General features: G+C 53.5%; 2 protein-coding genes across 2 annotated transcripts in view; one reads left to right on the top strand and one right to left on the bottom strand.

Moving 5' to 3' along the window:
* LOC104482511 (tyrosine-protein phosphatase non-receptor type 11) overlaps positions 1 to 11,672 on the top strand; it is a 41,677-nt gene extending 30,005 nt beyond the window's left edge. The window contains exons 3-16 of the mRNA XM_086764631.1: positions 177 to 371; positions 2,651 to 2,843; positions 2,952 to 3,071; positions 3,366 to 3,479; positions 3,911 to 4,007; positions 4,542 to 4,621; positions 5,291 to 5,446; positions 6,749 to 6,880; positions 7,057 to 7,211; positions 7,608 to 7,675; positions 8,479 to 8,630; positions 8,843 to 8,943; positions 9,708 to 9,803; positions 10,243 to 11,672. Coding sequence (XP_086620757.1) covers positions 177 to 371; positions 2,651 to 2,843; positions 2,952 to 3,071; positions 3,366 to 3,479; positions 3,911 to 4,007; positions 4,542 to 4,621; positions 5,291 to 5,446; positions 6,749 to 6,880; positions 7,057 to 7,211; positions 7,608 to 7,675; positions 8,479 to 8,630; positions 8,843 to 8,943; positions 9,708 to 9,792 — 1,648 coding nt within the window. The 3' untranslated portion in view covers positions 9,793 to 9,803; positions 10,243 to 11,672. The remainder of the gene's footprint in view (positions 1 to 176; positions 372 to 2,650; positions 2,844 to 2,951; positions 3,072 to 3,365; positions 3,480 to 3,910; positions 4,008 to 4,541; positions 4,622 to 5,290; positions 5,447 to 6,748; positions 6,881 to 7,056; positions 7,212 to 7,607; positions 7,676 to 8,478; positions 8,631 to 8,842; positions 8,944 to 9,707; positions 9,804 to 10,242) is intronic.
* A 1,822-nt stretch (positions 11,673 to 13,494) lies between these two features.
* RNF223 (ring finger protein 223) lies at positions 13,495 to 14,747 on the bottom strand. Its single transcript, XM_010124009.2, has 2 exons — positions 14,696 to 14,747; positions 13,495 to 14,342 (listed from the first exon to the last, which is right to left on the bottom strand). The coding sequence occupies exons 1-2, from the start codon at positions 14,745 to 14,747 to the stop codon at positions 13,495 to 13,497; spliced, it is 900 nt and encodes a 299-aa protein (XP_010122311.2).
* Positions 14,748 to 17,383: the final 2,636 nt, after the last annotated feature.

Below are 17,383 nucleotides of genomic sequence, written 5' to 3'. Positions count from 1 at the left end.
TTGGCCAAGGAGCATCCATCCCTTCCACTGCTGTGGAAGCGTGGCCAGCATGAGCGGCGTAGCGCGTGGTGCCGCTTAAAGAAGTAAGCGGTGTTCAGGAGGCCGCCGGACTCAGAACACCGGTGCCACGTTCCCATTCTCTCCTGCTTACGGTCTTGTTCGCCTTCCTTCCTCAGAAGAAACGATGAGGTGACGCACATCAAGATCCAGAACACGGGCGATTACTACGACCTCTACGGAGGGGAGAAGTTTGCCACCCTTGCAGAACTGGTGCAGTACTACACCGAGCAGCAGGGACTGCTGCGGGAGAAGAACAGCAACGTCATCGAGCTGAAGTACCCCCTCAACTGCCAGGACCCCACCTCGGAGAGGTAAGCCTAGGAGGCACACGGCTTTGGTTTTAAGAGAAGAAAAAGACATGCACAACCTGTGTCTGCCTGCAGAACGCTGGACTGAAATGCCCCCCCAAAAAAAGTCTTTCCCAGTCCCATCCCAGTCTGTAACCACTCTTCATCCCAGTAGCAACGCGCCCTTGTCTTGCAGTGATGGGGATGGCTGACTCGCTGTGAGCAGCGGGTTGCCACAGGCTACTTCAGAATGTTTCCCCCAGCCGATTAGCAACCTTCTTTCCTCCTCTTCCTCTGTGCCACCCCAGTGACCCCTTTTTTTTTTCCCTTTTCCTCCCCCTCAGTTTCCCCAGTATCATGTGCAGCGCCTGACATGGTGGGGTGGAAAGGGGAACGCCTGGCAGGCCCCGAATTGCTCTAACTTTAGCAGCCGGGGTAAGTCGAAGCTGTGACTAGTCTCGGTTCCTGAAACAGGCGCTCCCCTCCTCGCCGTCATGTGAGCCGGTGGGCCGAGGCGCTGGGAAGTCCCTCCAGCTCATGTGCTCCCTTGTTGCCAGGAAGGTTTCTTTGCTCTTTCCAGATCGCAATGTGAAAAGCGGCCGGGCGGCCGCTCATGTTAGCAGAAGCTCTGGAAAAGCGGAAAACCCCTTCTGCTGGGTTTCCCCCTCTTCTCCTGCCAAGGAAAGTCTGGCTTTGTGAAGATTTCTGCTCCAGACCATACATCTGGTAGCATCAGGGAGGAGAGAGGGGAAAGGGTCCAAGTCCTCTAAATATACAAAATGATAACGGGGTCAGAAAATAGCGGGATGCACCAGGATAGTGGCGTTTCCGAGACCTGCCTGACTGGCAGCGGTGCTGTAAGCAGGCACCGAGGTGCTTCAGCAGAGGTGGGCCGTTCTGCCCTGAGCCGCCCCGTGATCCTAACGCCTTCTCACGCCTGGAGAAAAGGTGTCTGGCTCTTCACAGATCTTCCCAGTCAGGCTTGAAACGGCTGCCTTGGCAGCGCGGGGAGTCGGGACGCCAAAGGCCCAGCATCACTGGCTGCTGGTTTATAAACTTCGTCCTCTGGGACAAAGTTGCTGAGACGTGACGTGATGCCACCGCATCGCCCCTGGAAAGTTATTTTGAGCCTCTCCGAATTCCTGGCAGCTTGGCTGGCCGGCCAGGAGCCAGCGCTGTCCAAGTGGGACCCGTGGCATCTGCCCGGAGCCACGAGCTGAGCAATGGAGTGTGGGGATCGAAGGCTTCCAGGCAAAACAAACCTCTGCTTCACTCCAAACTGTTATTTGTGTCCGGGGAAGGCTGTGGTGGAGTGCTAGCCCATGAGGTGGACAGAGCTGCGATTTGGGTTTGGACAGGCTCAGGAATGGGCAGATGACTGGGTGCTTAACCCCAAGGCATCGTGGCCAGGCCGCTCCGGGTTTCTGACCCAGCCAGTTGAAAGATAGCCTGCGTTTCGCTGGGGCTGCAGCGTAAGTGTGTCAGCAGGCCAAGAGAAAGGATTATGAGAGATTAAAATGGAGAAACAGGGTGTACCACCTCAGATGGAGAGGTGGAGCGGCTCGCAGCCAAGCAGCGAGGCTTGGGAAGGGTTGAGCACAAACCTCCGCACGCTGTAATCGCCGCTGGCCGGAGACGCGGCTGCGGGCAGGGGTGGAAGGGGAGAAGCCTCCTGGGCTCGGTGGGGAACCTGGTTTTCTCAGTCCAGACAAGTGTCCAGAACGCTTCTGTTCTCCCTCAGCCGGAGCTGAGCTGAGTTAGAGACCCGGGAGGGGAGCAGCTGTACCCACAGCTGGGAGAGGACCCGTCTGAAAATCCTTCCCAAACTGCGTCAGTGTGACGTTCCCGGTCAGTGTTGTCCATGCTCTGTGTCTGATACTGCCGACTCAGACTGTTCTGCTTTTTCTTCCATATTAAAAAAAAAAAAAAAAAAAAAAGGAGAATGTAGCCGTAAGACCTGCCAGAATCGTTGTTCTGACAGCTTCGTTGGAAGCTATCCGTAAGTGACAAAAAAAAAACCATCACGCGGCATCACTGCTGCCATTTCACGTTTGGCTGGAGGACCGAGCAAAGTCCTGACACTTCCAGCCTCAGGCTGAGGTATTGATGTGACATTGCAAAGTGTTGGAGTTGTTTCTCAGACAACTCAAGCCGGTGTCACGGCAGCTGGGAACGCAGTTGGATTGGGAGCCTGGAAATGGGTTTCCCTTCAACACCGTCCCAGCAGTGAGCATAGCTCTGGTCTAAAGGCAATGCTCTGAGCATCTCTGAGCTGACCTTGCTCTCCATCGCTGCTCCCCAAGGTGGTACCATGGGCACCTCACTGGCAGGGAGGCAGAGAAGCTTCTGACAGAGAAGGGGAAACCAGGTAGCTTTCTGGTACGGGAGAGCCAGAGCAAACCAGGAGACTTCGTATTGTCCGTGCTGACAAATGAGGATAAGATGGAGACGGGAGACCGAAAACCACATGTGACCCACGTGATGATCCACTACCAGGTGGGAAACATGTTGTCCCCACTCACCTTGCGACAGGCGCTGGGTGGGTGACCCGGCTGGGAACCGCGCGTTCGAGTCTCGCGGTGGTTTTGTCATCCTCTCCTGCAGCCAGACGGCAAGTATGACGTGGGAGGAGGAGAGAGGTTTGACACGCTCACGGACCTGGTGGAGCACTATAAGAAGAACCCCATGGTGGAGAAATCTGGAGCTGTGGTTCACCTGAAGCAGGTAATAGCTGCTCTGGCACGTGTTTGTGGGTTCTGGGCTTGCCCAAACTCCTGGGGGAGTGCACAGATCTGTCCCTGCTCCTTGGGAACTCCCTGCCCCTAGAACATCCCGCTTGTCCAGGTTCATGCTTGCTGGGGAGATCCCTGGCCCCGCACTCAAGACCTCAGGAATGGACCCAACTCCTGCCAATACCTCTAGGGATTCGGGAACTGGTTTGGGTTTTTTCCAAGGGGAAAGTTATCCATCTTTCTGTTATTGAAAGTGATTTCTGTTCTGTCTTCACCTTTCTTTCAGCCGTTCAATGCCACGCGCATCAATGCAGCCAACATTGAAAACAGAGTGAGGGAGCTGAACAAAATGGCAGATCACAGTGAGAAGGCCAAGCAAGGCTTCTGGGAAGAGTTTGAGGTACGGGATGCTCCTGTGCTCCGTCCCACTTGTGTCTGTGGGTGAAGAACATCTTATCTGCACGGGAGTGTTGTGGTTTTCCAGCACTGAGGATCTCTTCTCAACACTGTTTCTCCTTTCCCTGTTTTCTGTGTTCAACTGTGTGGCTTCCTGCTCCTTTTTTCACTGTTTTTTTTTCCTCACATCTGAGGCAATTTTTCCTTCCTTATCCTAGAACTGCGTGCCTTTTGTTCCCTGCTGGGATTTGTACCTTCTCCCCCCATTAACTCTCTCATCAAGCTGCTTCTTGGCTCCCTTTCCCTTCCTGCCGGCACTCCCTCTGCTCTTCCCAGCATTAGGAAGCCAAGCAGCCTCTCGAAAGAGCCCTTCCTTTGCCTCCGAGCCCCCTTGTCCGCCCAGAACAGTTCATTCTTTTGTGCTCTGCCCCACAGATGCTGCAGCAGCAGGAGTGCAAGCTCCTCTACCCCAGGAAGGAGGGACAGCGACCCGAGAACAAGGCTAAGAATCGCTACAAGAACATCCTTCCCTGTAAGAAGACAGTGAATACTGGTTTAATTTTTTTTTTCCACCACGATTTTCTGCAGCCTTCTCTGGGCTGGTTAACCCTCCAGAGCTTTCTGATCTGAGTTGGGAAGAGGTGCTGGTGGAGTGGTCCAGTTCATTCACGGCGTTCTCCATCCCCTTTCTAACCTGGTCCTTCCGTTTGGCGTGGGAAACTGGTAAATTGCTCTCCTCTCTTTGTGCTGTGGGAGCTCAAGTGTAGTTCAAAAGCCGTGTGGAGCCAGAGGTAGAGCCTCCAAAGGAAATACTGGAGAAACCTGAGCTCAGGTTAGTCCGCAACACTGTGTATCGCTGATGTCCATCCACGTTACTAGACTGGCAGCAGAGCTGTGAGCCAGGTGGTGTGGAGAGCTGCTAAATCTCATCAGGAGAGCGTCTTACGCCCTCTTTTGCAGTAGTTACCCGTGTGACTTCAGAGTAGGAGCCTTGTGGCAGCCCTTGCCGAGGGGCATTGTGACTTTCCCCGCTCCCGTCTTCATTCTGGACTCTCTTCTCCTTCAGTTGATACCACGCGGGTGGCACTCCGAGACGTAGACGAGAGCGTGCCTGGGTCAGACTACATCAACGCCAACTATATCAAGGTACTTGGGAAAGGGAAGATGCCATGTGGGGGCTGTCTTCAGCCCAGTGCTGTGTTTCTGGTGGGCAAGGGCAGTAAAGTCTTGAGGGAAAGGCCTGTCAGGACCAGTGTCTTCCACTGGGTCCAGGCCAAACACTGGGTTTTTCTGCTGTATCCTGAGGGATCTCATCATTCTACCACGTCCTATTTGCCCCTGTCTAAGAGTTTATCTCAATCCCCTCCTGTCCTTGCCTGTTCAGGAGGTCCTAAAGGACTGACTCAGGCTCTCTGTCACCGAACATTATTTCTGAGGTCAAATTATAATGGTCACCCATCAGCTATGAGCTGCTTGAAGCTGCTTTTCCAGCAATGCTGCTCTGGCACTTAAGCACCAGCCTTTGGGAAACCTTCAAGGTGGCTTCATTCCAGCCACGTCCACCTGCAACTTCTGCTGGCAGCAGTCTGTCGCGCAGTAACCTGCGTTACAGCAGCATAAGGGTCTCTGGAGGCAGGCAGACCATTCTGCCGGCAGCTCTGTCGAAGCTTGCCACTGACGAACAGAGGAAAACTGGCTAGCTCAGAAATCCTGTGTGGTGAGGTGCGCTGGCTTTGCTGCTAAAGCGATTCTCAGTTCCTCACTCCAGCATCATTGGCTTTTTTCCGCCCCCCCCCCCTCTCCTTTGCTCCTCAGAGCATCCCTGAAGATGGAAGGAACTCGGAGCACTGCAAGATCTATATAGCCACCCAGGGCTGCCTGCAGACAACAGTGAACGACTTCTGGGCCATGGTGTACCAAGAGAACAGTCACGTCATTGTGATGACGACCAAGGAGGTGGAGCGGGGCAGGGTGAGCACTTGTAGGGTGATGTCCCCAAGCCTGAAAGTTACCTGCTAGCTAGTGAAGTTGTCCCTGGCTGGCTTTCATTTTGTTCATTTCATTCATGTTTCTTTAGCTCTTCATAGAATCATAGGATAGTTTGGGTTGGAAGGGACCTTCAAAGGTCATCCAGTCCAACCCCCCTGCAAGGAGCAGGGACATCTCCAACCAGATCAGGTTGCTCAGAGCCTCATCCAGCCTGGCCTTGAGCGTTTCTAGGGATGGGGCATCCACCACCTCTCTGGGCAACCTGGGACAGTGCTCCACCACCCTCAGTGTAAAAATTTTTTTCCTAATACCTAATCTAAATCTCCCTCCCTCTATTTTGAAACCGTTACCCCTTGTCCTGTCACAGCAGGCCCTGCTGAACAGTCTCTCCCCATCTTTCCTGTAGCCCCACCTTGAGGTACTGGAAGGCTGCTATCAGGTCTACCTGGAGCCTCCTGTTCTCCAGGCTGAGCAGCCCCGACTCTCTCAGCCTCTCTCTTCTTCATGGAAGAAACATCCCGCTTTGCTCTGCACAGCCACTCTCCCCAATCCCATAAATACCAACGGGGAGTTCCTCGAGTGACTTCAGGGCTCTGGGGAACTGCAGGTGGCAGAGAGAAAGAGAGAGGAGGCCTCGTGCTTGTTACAGCAAGCTCGACGGCCGGGTGCGAGCTGTGTGAGGGACAAAAGTCATTATTCAACCTGTGTGCCACCCGTACGTGTTTCGCTAGGAGTGGGTTGGTGGGGGACAAGGAACACGGTGAAATTCCATGCGGAGCCATTTACCAGCCTTCCCTGGGAACGAGAGGAGCTGGTTGTGATTGGCACTGGTGGCTTTGCTTAGGAATGGTGGGGGGGGCGGGTTGCAGCAGCCTAGTGCAAAGAGGAGATAAAGATAGCCTTCACGATCCTTCTTTTGTGTTGGCAAAGCCCCTGTAGCAAAGCGGGGATGGGCTGGAGGACAGGAGGGGCATAGGACAGCCTACGCAGCCCCTTGGGATGGAGATTTGGCGCAGGAGATAGTCTTGACACATTGGTTTGGTCATTGCCTATGCCTTTGGCAAAGCAAGCCAGGGAGATTCCCCTGGGGATCACGTCACACGTGTAGGAATGGTCCTTTCTGGTACATCCCCAGTTCAAAGGACGTGCTGGGGGTGCGTGGCTCTCCTCTGAACCTCTGCTGCGCACCCTTCGAATGCCGCAGCGTCCCTGAGCGAGGTGTCCAGGGGTGCATCCTCCAGCTCGCCGGTCCCCACTAACGGGCGACTCTCGGGTGTCCTGCAGAACAAATGCTTCCGGTACTGGCCGGACAAGAGCTGCGCCAAGGAGTACGGCTGCATCTGCGTGCGGAACGTCAGCGAGCGTGAGGCGCAGGGCTACTACCTGCGGGAGCTGGAGATCTTGCGGACGGACAGGGTGAGTCCTCCATGGCTGTTTTTGGGGTGTTTTGGGGTTTTTTATTTTACTTAATGGTCCCACTACTTAAGTTCTGGCCCACTTTGCCCCAGTTTTGATAAAAAGAGAGGAAGGAGAAGCCTCCCAGCAGCAGGGGGTTTCTGACTGGGTGGGTGGTGGGTCTCTGCTCCTTGCAGGACGAGCGCCCAAGGCTGGTGAAGCACTATCAGTATTTTAGCTGGCCGGACCACGGGGTGCCCAATGAACCAGGAGGGGTTCTGAGCTTTCTGGACCAAGTGAATCGGGCGCAGCGAAGCATTCCGGACACGGGGCCGATAGTCGTGCACTGCAGGTACGAACCGGTGGGCCGTCAGCGGGGCACTGCGGTGGGGATGGGTAATAAAGATGCGTCCCTTCTTTTTGGTTGCACCTGCGGCTGGGTCATCGCGTGAGCTGGTGGCGGGCAACTGGGATTTAAGTACACACGGGGAAAATGCAGCCTTCCTCCCTGGTGACAGCGCAGGGAGGAGCAGGCCTGATCTGGGGTTGGTAGCTCTAGCTGTAGCTCTAGCCTGTTAGACTCAGATCTCCCAATTTGGGTCAGAATTTGGCTGGGTTTATCTTACAGCAGCCGTGCCAAATCTGCCCAGGATGGACCGGGCGTGCAGATGAGCGCGGGAGCTGAGCTGGCTAACTGGGGAATGTTTCTTCCTACAATTACTTTTTTTTTTTTCTTTTCTCTTCCCAGTGCTGGAATAGGGCGCACAGGCACCATCATCGTGATAGATATTCTGGTGGATATTATTCACAGGCAAGGTACGTCTCCCTGTCCGTCCCGTGGCTTTCGCTGGTTGCCTTGCTCTGACCGGTTACGGGATAAACCCTGCTCTTGTGTAAGCGGTGGGTACGTGATCTCCAAGCAATGAGTTTGACTTGTCTGGAAAACAACAACGCATGGGCTTAACCGTCCCCAGATGGGCATGCAGGTGGACAGCCCTCGCGTAAGGGAGATGCTTTCAGCAACGTGGCGCAGGAGAGTCCTCGGTGGCATCAAGGTCTCCTGGACATCCCTGTTTTATTGAGGGCAGGGCAGGGGAAAACAGGTTCAGTAGGGTTGTAACTCCAGTAGGCCTTTTGGAAATAAGTCCTCCAAACTCTTCAGGTAGAGGGGCTGTCACCCTTACCCGGAATTCTAGAGCTGTTATGGAATTCTCCATGAAATCTTTGGGTCTGGTGCAGGAGCCTTGAGGCAGGCGGACCCTCTTCAGCAATGGCTGTACCTATTTCATAAACCATGCAAGGGTGGTAAGTCTGGATCCGTAGGAAGTTGCTGTAGAACAGACCTAATTCCCTTCTCCTCCCCTTGCTCCAAGCGAGTCAGCCCTGCTTCAACCATTCTCAGTCCAAGGTGCTCTGGCAGGGTTAAAAAAGAAAAAAAAAAAAAAAACCCACACCAAAACTCCTAAGGCACAGAGATGCACCAAATCCTTTCACAATATTCTGAGGCTTCGCTGACACAGTGTGCAGCAAGATACTGAAAGCTTTCAAAGTTGCCTGAAGAAAATAATTTTTCAACCTAATTCCCACTCCCAAAACTTCGCCGTCTCGCTCTTGAGCAGGTTTGGACTGCGATATCGACATCCCCAAAACTATCCAGATGGTACGCAGGCAGCGGTCGGGCATGGTGCAGACCGAGGCGCAGTACAAGTTTGTTTACATGGCGGTCCAGCAGTACATCGAGGCTGAGCAGAAGAGGCTGGAAGAAGAACAGGTGAGTCCCGTTCGGCTCGGTTGGAAAAGCAAGGGCAGACCTTGGCCCGCGCCAAACCCCGCTTCCGCTCCCACCTCCTCCCCAGAAGTGAAATACTGCCCTGAACACGTGGAAATGAACCCACACCCACTGCTCCCGCATGTGGGAGCTTGGAAGGCTTTCTTCTGTATCTGCCTGGAGTGGGATTTTATTGTCTTTGCTTTCTCTTTCAGAGGAATAAAAGGAAAGAGCGAGACTACTTGAACATCGGCTGCTCCCCGCTGGAAAAAGGCAGAGCCAAAGCGCAGCCCCCTTCGCCGCGGACCCCGTCTGCGTAAGCTGAATCTCTCTCTGCCAGGGCTGAGAACATCCGCAGCCGTAGGGAGGACAGCTTGAGCAAAGGCCCCGGTGTTCATCCTTTACCAGCCTGGTAAAGGCTGGTAAAGCCTCTTCCATACCTGGAACCTGACCGGTTGCTGGCTACCGTATGGCAACGGCTAAAAACAAACAGGGGCTCCCATCGCGCTGTCGGCAGCGGTGGTGGCAGCCCACCTTGCTTGGTGGAGAGGGGAGGAGGAAATAGATCCCGGCCTTTAGCCAGTAGTGCTCCGTATCCTTGGGATGTCTCTGGAGAACCAGGCAGAGAGTGAAACTGCTACTGCCGCTGATTTTTACAGCAAAATCTGAAGGAAGTAGAGAAGAGAGCAGTGGGAGGTGGATTTGTGCCCGCGTGGAGAGGGAGTGTGTGCTGAGTAGCATGAGTTCCTTACAAAAGCAGAGATTAAAATCCCCCAAATTATGTCTTTCCCTCTTGCCCCACGTAATGGGCTACCAGTGGGTGATGGAGAGGGTGACAAGTTGAAGGTGAGCGAGTAGGGATGCGTGTCAGTTACGGAATATCAGAGCTTTTGGGCACCTTGGATTGCAGGACTGGTTAAAAGGAGAGATGGCTGGGCAGGAGCAGAGCAGTGGGTGTTAGAGTGGAGATGGAAAAAGGTTGCTTGGCTTGGCCATCACCCGTTTCCCACTGGCCACCTGCCTGTGGGAAAAGATCCAGAGCAGGGAGGCTGTTAATAACAAGGCTTTGTTTCTTGACAGGGTTGATGATGAGTCAGCTTCCGTCTACGAGAACCTTAACATCAAAAGCCCAAAGGTTTCAGGGATGAGTAACACAGGGCGATAAAGGAGCCGGAGGTGAGCTGTGCGGAGGCCGTGCGGGTGGGAATGCTTCCCTCGATTAACCGAGAGCGTCACCGCCGGCTGCTTGCGTTGCGTTTGACCCGGCTCCTCTTCAGCTCCGTGGCCCTGCCCGCGTCCGGGAAGGCAGCCACGCTTTGGTGGGATTTGACGGAGCCTGAAGATGTGGCTGTGGCCAGCTGCTGGTGGGAGAATGGGGGGAAACGGGGCTGAGGTCTCAAGAGGGAAACACATTTATGACATTACCAGCTTGGAGGGAGATCTGCTTTTTGGGCTGTTGTGTCAGGAAGCTGTCAGGCTCGAACGAGACCGTGCTATGTGTGCAAACACGTAGGAGAGACTTCACACGCCGGGTGCGTCTCGGCCCTGTAACCGTACCAACGCACTTCTCTCCCTGTCACAAACCAAGCCACCTTTCTTCTTTCTTCTTTTGCAGTGCAGGATTTACAGTGTTTACGTCCACCCTTCCCAAGTTCTGCGATTGCGGACAATTTTTTTTTTTTTTTTTGCCCGTCTTGCCTTTCCCAAGCACCTTGGATTCAGCGAGGAGGAAAGCAGCTGACTGCAAGAAGCAACCAGAGCCTGCGTCTGAGAACGTGCCTTGACCTAACTTATTCATGAGAAGGATTTCGCCCCATCCTCCCCTGTATCAGTAGGTTGATATTTATGTGGAAGTGCCTCTGGACATTCATTTAGGGCATCAAGGCTCAGTTTTAATTTTTTTTTTTTTTTTTTTAATTTAAGATTCTTATTTTTTACACACAAATTGTTACAAGGAGCGGAAGTGACTATTTCCTTAGGAGCTTTCCCAGGGTTGCCCGCTTCGGGCGTTAGTAAAACCTTAGTACACTTCATTGTTTTCCTTAGGTCAGTCATTTCTAAGCTAGAAGTGTTTTTAGACTAAATCCTGGAATACCTTTGCTGCCTGTGAGGGTGAGAAATAGAGAGCGCTGCCTGGACCCAGGTATTTGCACCTCTGTTGATTCTTCTTCCCACGCTTCCTTTTGGCTCTACCGGTTCTGGATTTCTGCGAGCCCTGCCAAAGCACGGCAGATGCACGCGTGCCCAGGAGCCTGCTAGCCGCTCCGCATGCGGGTTTCCTAGCAGAACTGTGTTCTGAGACAGAGCGTCCCCGTCTTGGTGTGGATCTGAGTGTTGAGCTGAGTGAAGTCCCACCTGACGGGTGCTGGAGAGCAGGGAAGCAGCTTTGGCTGTGCGCGGTGCTTTTAGCCATCCCTAGGGAGGAGCAGCCCGGGATACCAATCTGGGCTGAACTTTTTGAGCTGGGCCCCTCTAAGCTTGATGCAGCCCTGCCATTACCTTGCTGTGTGACCTCTTTATTTCCCCCTGCAACTACACGACAAGGCAAGCGGTGTGTCTGATGAGTAGGGGTGTTGTAGGAGTGCGTGTGACCTGACCAGTGCCACGAAGATGAGTGTGTCGCTGAGCGGAGTATTCCAGCTCCGTCGATGAGTCTTGACTTGTGACTGCCAGTGCTTCCCGCTCTTCCAGCCCTAAGGTCTGCAGATAGTCCTGCCAACGAACCCCTTCCTGCAGGATCCATCCGTGTCTGGAGACGCGCTCCGTGGGGAGCCCTGGGGCTGAGTGCCAGGGCCTGAACCTCCAGCGCACGTCTGGGGCTGGTGTCCACGTCCTCCCGGGTCTCTGGGACCAGATGGACCTGCTGCGTGGTTGGGGTGTTAGTGCCTGGAGCGCCGGCTCCAAGCGTTGAGCGGAAGGGGTTGGACAAAAGCACAACGCCGTCCCTTGGCTGTATTTCCTGGCTGGTCTCTCTGATCCCTTGTCATAGGGACAGGAGAACTGTTTATTTTTATTGCACTTTTAATAAATGTTGAATATTCTCAAGGCTTTTCTTTTTTTTTTTTTTTTTTTCCTTTCTTTCTAAGTAGTTTGCTTTTTGGGGAACTGAACCGTAACAAAGATGTCATGACAAAGCGCTTCATCTCCGCTAGCCTCTATGTGCCGGGCTTAGTCCCAACGCACCTCGCGTGAAATGGAAGTGCCTCCTCCACCTTAAGTCTTGGCGGGTCATTTTTTTCCAAGAACGCACTTAAATCGGTGCTGTGAAGATGTCCTTTCGGTGGCGGGCACGGGGGAACGGACGGGATGGTACAAGTGAGAATCCCTGTCAAGCCCAAACGGCTTTGGCAGGAGCTGGCGCAGTGCCTGGCATCGTTTCCACGGATCTGGCTGGCGCCGATAATCCCAGCCTGCGGCTGAGCAGCCACGGCGCTGCAGATACGGCACACACAGCAGCTTTCCGTGGAGGTTTTGCATAGCAACAGCCTTGAGTTACTTCTGCCGTTGCCTTGGCCTTTTCTATTTCAAATTAGATTTTCTTGAAAGGGAGATGGGGAAGCATCTTTCATCCAGCTGGGAAGAAGCAAAAGCTGAGCAGCCTTTGCAGCTTCTCATTTTTCAGGTCAAATCAGGAGAACGCGGAGGGAAGTCGCACCTGGGACAACCCTGCCTGGATGCTAGTGAGTGTGAATTTACAGGATCATCTGTCCACGCGCGCGGGTCCAGGTGTGTCACCTGGGGTAGCTACCGTAATCTGGGAATGCAGCTGAGCTCAGGACTAAGTGACCACCTCTGACTGCAAGTAAGAAGGGAAACATGGAGTAATTGCCACAGATGGACACCTTGGGTTGTATAAAAGATAATTTAATACATACACGTGTGGTACGTACATACAATACTGTCTCACATCCATGCGTTTGAATAGAAAACATTGAGTTGGGAGCCGCCTTCATCATGAAGGCTGTCGTTAATCACGGTCAGGGATCACTGCATTAAATAAAAATATGGTGTAAGCAACTGGCCTGTGTCTTAACACTGACACATTTTAAGATTTAAAGGGTAAAGCTGTCAAAAGATGGAGCTTCTCACAGTTGGCCAGTGAGAAAGATGAGTGAGGCTCGCTGGTGCAGTCACTCGCGGGGCAGGGGGGCAGAGCTGTGTCTGTGTGCCTAACAGAGCCCACCCCTCGCGTTCAAAATTGCTTTGCAGGTAGGGGATGGGTCATCATCTTAGGAAAAACCAGGGGAATGGCTACTTTGTTGTGTTCAAAAGCTCATCAGGGAGTTAGCGGTGACAGATCCACCTTTTGTCAGCAGGAGGCAGCATCAACACCTCCAACACTCACTGACCCAACCCAACGGTTTCAAGCAGGTGGAATAAGGACAGTTTTCATCTGCTTATGCGACTTTGATGCGTCTTTACCCTCCCAATCCCAGCTCTTCTTAGGAATAATCATGTCGATCCTTCAGTTGGTGAAAATAGCCCTTTATTCCCTAAGGGAGTTGGAGGAACTGCACCCACTGCGGTCCGGTATCCAGCCAGGACAGCACACGGCCACGTGCCGCTTGAGGCAAACAGCCCTAGAAACGTGTCTGATGCCTTCAAGGCTCTGGTTTCCGTGGAGGGGTTTGGCAGCAGGATGCTGAGGTAGCTCCTCAGAGCATTCCTGGGCCGGAGACAGCTTGGCTGGCGAGTATTTCAGCAAAGCTGCTGGAGTTGGATGCGTGCGTTCAAGTGCGGGGAGTGTGCCGCGGGGGTCTGCCAGCGAACCGAGCAATGCCATCAGGGCAGCGGGCCCCGTTCCCGGCGTGCTGCGGGACGGGAGCCAACGGTCCCGCTAGACGGGAGAGAGGGGCTTGCCTGGCTGCTACTGGAAAGGGAGTTGTGTCACCGGGGCGGCCGCAGTGGTGTGTTTCGGGGGGAGATACTCCGGCCTGCTCATGGCAACGGTCCTTGTGAAGCAGCGGAGGTTCCCCGTCTTCAGGGCGCACTGGACCGGCCACAGGATGATGCAGAACAGGATGATGATCAAGGCGGAGAGGAGGAGGATGCGTTTCCAGTCATCGCACATGTCGCAGCGGGACAGCCTCCCAGCTAACCCTGTCGGGGGGGCCTCCGGACTCTCCGGCTTGCTCATGGCGACGTCAATGGAGATACACGAGTCTGGATTCTCAGGGTCATCGGATGACTGACGGCAGCAGAGCTTTGTCCCTTCCATCCAGAGAACCTTCTCCTGCTGCAGTTCGGGGGGCAGCGTGGCGAGGAGCTCCTTGCTGGTCTCGAGCGCTGGGGCACCTTCCAGAGGGATGCTGGTGAGCTGCCTGCAGAAGGGGCAGGGGAGCTGGTCCTCTGATTGGTTTGGGGGAAGCCCCGTGCTCAGGCGGGCCACGCACTCCAGGCAGAAAACGTGGGAGCACTGGAGCAGCTTGGGCGTCTTGAAGGTGTTGTCATAGGTGTTGAAGCAAATGGAACACTCAACAGGGGAGGTTGGCTTCGGAGACGTTGGGTTTGGAGAACCTGGCTTGTCGGTCGGGGACCTCGCTTTCCTCTTGCCATCTCCTGGGGAGGTGATAACAATGGGGCTGATGGGGATGGGGATTTCACCTGGAGATGCAGGGACTGGGCTGGTGGGAGAGTCTGGTGTGTTGGAGTGCCACAGGTGCGTGAAACACGACATGACGGAGCCCGGGGAGATAAACAGAGCCCTGGGAGACTCTAGAAGAGAAGAAAACCACAGCCTTCATTTTAAACAATGTGAGGACACCCATCACCAGGCCTATGTTTAACCACTTAAAAAGAACAAAAAGCAAGTCCGTGGCTCCTGCTGCATCCTGAGCCTGGAACAGATCCCTGCTAGAGGTGAGAATGACACAGGTAGCCTGCCGGAAGCTGCGTACCGAAGGTGAAGTTAAACATCCTGCAAAGAAGCAAGCAACCGGCAGAGATCCACCATCCAGCCAAAGCCTTTCCACCAGAACCACCACGGCATTATAGACAGCTGCAGTCTTTCCCCGTATGTGTCTCCCTCTGGGGAGGAAAAAGAAACCCCCAAAACAACACAAACCTACCCCAGCTGGTGCTCGCCGACACCTGAGCAGGGAGGAGAGCAGAAGACTCCATGAGGTCAAGTAGGGACCTCGCTATGGCAGTCTATTAGTCTGGGAGGCACTCAGAGATTATGGTGGCAGCATGAGCAAGGCCTAAGAGACAGATAACACCGTTCAGTTGTGGAGATATGGGGGGGTGGGGGTGGGCTGAATCTCTTCTTTGGTGTGCTTTGTGCCTTGACTCATGGTTCTGCACGCTGCCTAGCACCACGTGAGGCACCACCCAAGGATGCTGCTGCAATCATAGAATCATAGAATGGTTAGGGTTGGAAGGGACCTTCAAAGGCCACCCAGTCCAACCCCCCTGCAAGGAGCAGGGACATCTCCAACCGGATCAGGTTGCTCAGAGCCCCGGCCAACCTGGCCTGGAATGTTTCCAGGGATGGGGCATCGACCGCCTCTCTGGGCAACCTGGGCCAGTGCTCTACAACCTTCATCGTAAAACATTTTTTCCTAATATCCAATCTAAATCTGCCTGCCTCTATTTTAAAACCAGCAGCGGGATCGGGACTCCCTCGGGTCACAGGAGAACCCAAGGGAGGTGAGGAAACCCTGTTATCTTGCAAAGTTTTGTTCCATCCTCCGCCCCAAGCAGCACAAGGAGTATCTCCGTCTTGTCACCGTGACGCAGCAAGAAAAGCGACGCTGGAGGAAATGGCCTTGGTGGCAGAACAAGGGGAATTCTCCACCATTTCCTTGTTGCTCCGCTTACCCTAGGGAAACGCGGTTCTCCCCCATCCCCAGGCCTGGAGGAGTGCCAGCCGTGCCCGAGCCGTGCTGCCGTGCGCTCGCTGCTTTGTTGTGGCGCGCAAGCAGGAGCCTGGGCTCGCGTGGATAAGTAACGCCGCTTCCTGCAAATTGGTTTACAGCCCGGGCATCACCTTTAATTCCAGTTATCCCAGGCTCGGCACGCAGCTTCCCACACACTCCGATACTCAGATACACGGCTTCTCAGCTGCGGAGCGCTTTTACCCAAAAGCACGCGTTTAGCCGGAGGAAATTCCCCGCCATGGCCCTGATGCTGTGCGCCCGAGGAACATCGCTGCAGGATGAGTCACTGAACCAGCCAGGCTTGATTCTTTGTGCCGGGAGATTGACGGCTGACAAGCCAGAAAGGTTCAGATTGCTGCTGTAATTACAGGTCCGCAGCCAATCCAGCAGTGGCTCGCCAGCACGGGCCAGAGACGCCAACGCCTCGGCGTAAACGGCGAATTTACGGTAGCGGGAAGCCTGCCTGTTCCTCACCTTGCACAGAGGGTCTCCCTGCTCTAAGGATGAAGTATTCTCCCCTTTCTCCCCAAAGCTGAAAGCAGCTTTAAAAACCTTCCTCCTTTTTCGTCTCTTATTCTAAATTAAGAAATTTTTCTGAAGCCTCTTCTCAAGTTAATTTTCCCTCGCAGATTATTCACACTTTTCAGCAAGTTGAAATGTTCTTTTAATTTTTTTTTTTTTTTTTCCTGGCTGCCCCATGCATGTTTTAGCGCAATCGGGCAGATGCTGGTGAGTTACGAATCTAAGCCCAGGCTGGCACAGAGATGAGGGAAACCCCTGGTTTGGTTTTTTTTACCAAATCTTCTCTTTTGCAGAACTCCATCCCCCACGGCCCAGTTCGTTCCCGTCGCTCGGCTCGGGGCGTTTGTCGGAAATTGTTGTAATATATTTAGACTATACTTATTTTTATCAACACCTTGGTGTTGCACGGCACCTTGATCAGGCATAGCACAGGCAGTTGGCTCAAACTGGGAAGACAGGAAGAATGAGGGCACCGAGCCAAGGCGTGGGAAAGGCAGTTTTAGTTCCAACCGGTCCATCTCTGCCTGCTTCTTGCGTCTTGTGGTGCGTGGCCGTAGCGCTGATGCTCAGCAAGTTAAATTGGGTTTGGGCAGCAGCACAGGCAGGGACCAAGATTTCTCCTGGGCACCAGTGCTGTCCCACTAAATGAGAGCCAGGCACTAAAGCTGGGGGGTCCCGGTGAAGACACGCAGTGTGGAACCTCAATTAGTTAGGGTTTGGGGTTTTCACTGGTTTGTTTTTCTGTTGTTTTTTTTTTTTCCACTATACGATCATTTTTTTTTTTTTAATAAAATACAAGACAATATCTTCATTTGCTCAGACCTCCACAGTCAAACTGCGTTTCCTCAGACCCCACAGCTATTTACCTCCCTGACAACCTGGCCTTTCCAGAAACTTTGGGAACACCAGTAAATAACTAAACCATTCAGGAGAGACGCACAAACTCAGATTTAAAACTGGTAGTTAAGTACTTTTTACCACTCAACAAGTTCTAGAAAACTTCTTTTGACGAGATAAAACCCGACAAAAGAGAACACGTCGTTAAGATAGCGGCCTCTGCAACGTTCCCTAATGGTATCTTTAACTCGGAGCAACTGGATTCGCAGCAAGTCAAGAGGCGTACGGCAGATGAAAGGCTATAAATACCTGTTCAGAGCTCGTTCAGCAGGAGGAAAGCATGTTCTGGGCTCTTGATTTCTACCCCAAAGAGTCTTCTCTCCAGAGGCCCAGGGTCTTTTGTATTTATAAGCCGCCTTCCGGTATTTGAGCTCGCCGGTAGCTTCCCGCGTTGTTTCCCAGCACGATAGATCTGACAGGACAAGTCACCTCTAACAGCTCCCCGCGTACGAGTGGCCC

The sequence above is a fragment of the Chlamydotis macqueenii genome, chromosome 21 (assembly GCF_036417535.1).
Source record: "Chlamydotis macqueenii isolate bChlMac1 chromosome 21, bChlMac1.mat, whole genome shotgun sequence".
Taxonomy (NCBI): domain Eukaryota; kingdom Metazoa; phylum Chordata; class Aves; order Otidiformes; family Otididae; genus Chlamydotis; species Chlamydotis macqueenii.
This window is presented reverse-complemented; position numbering and strand designations above follow the sequence as displayed.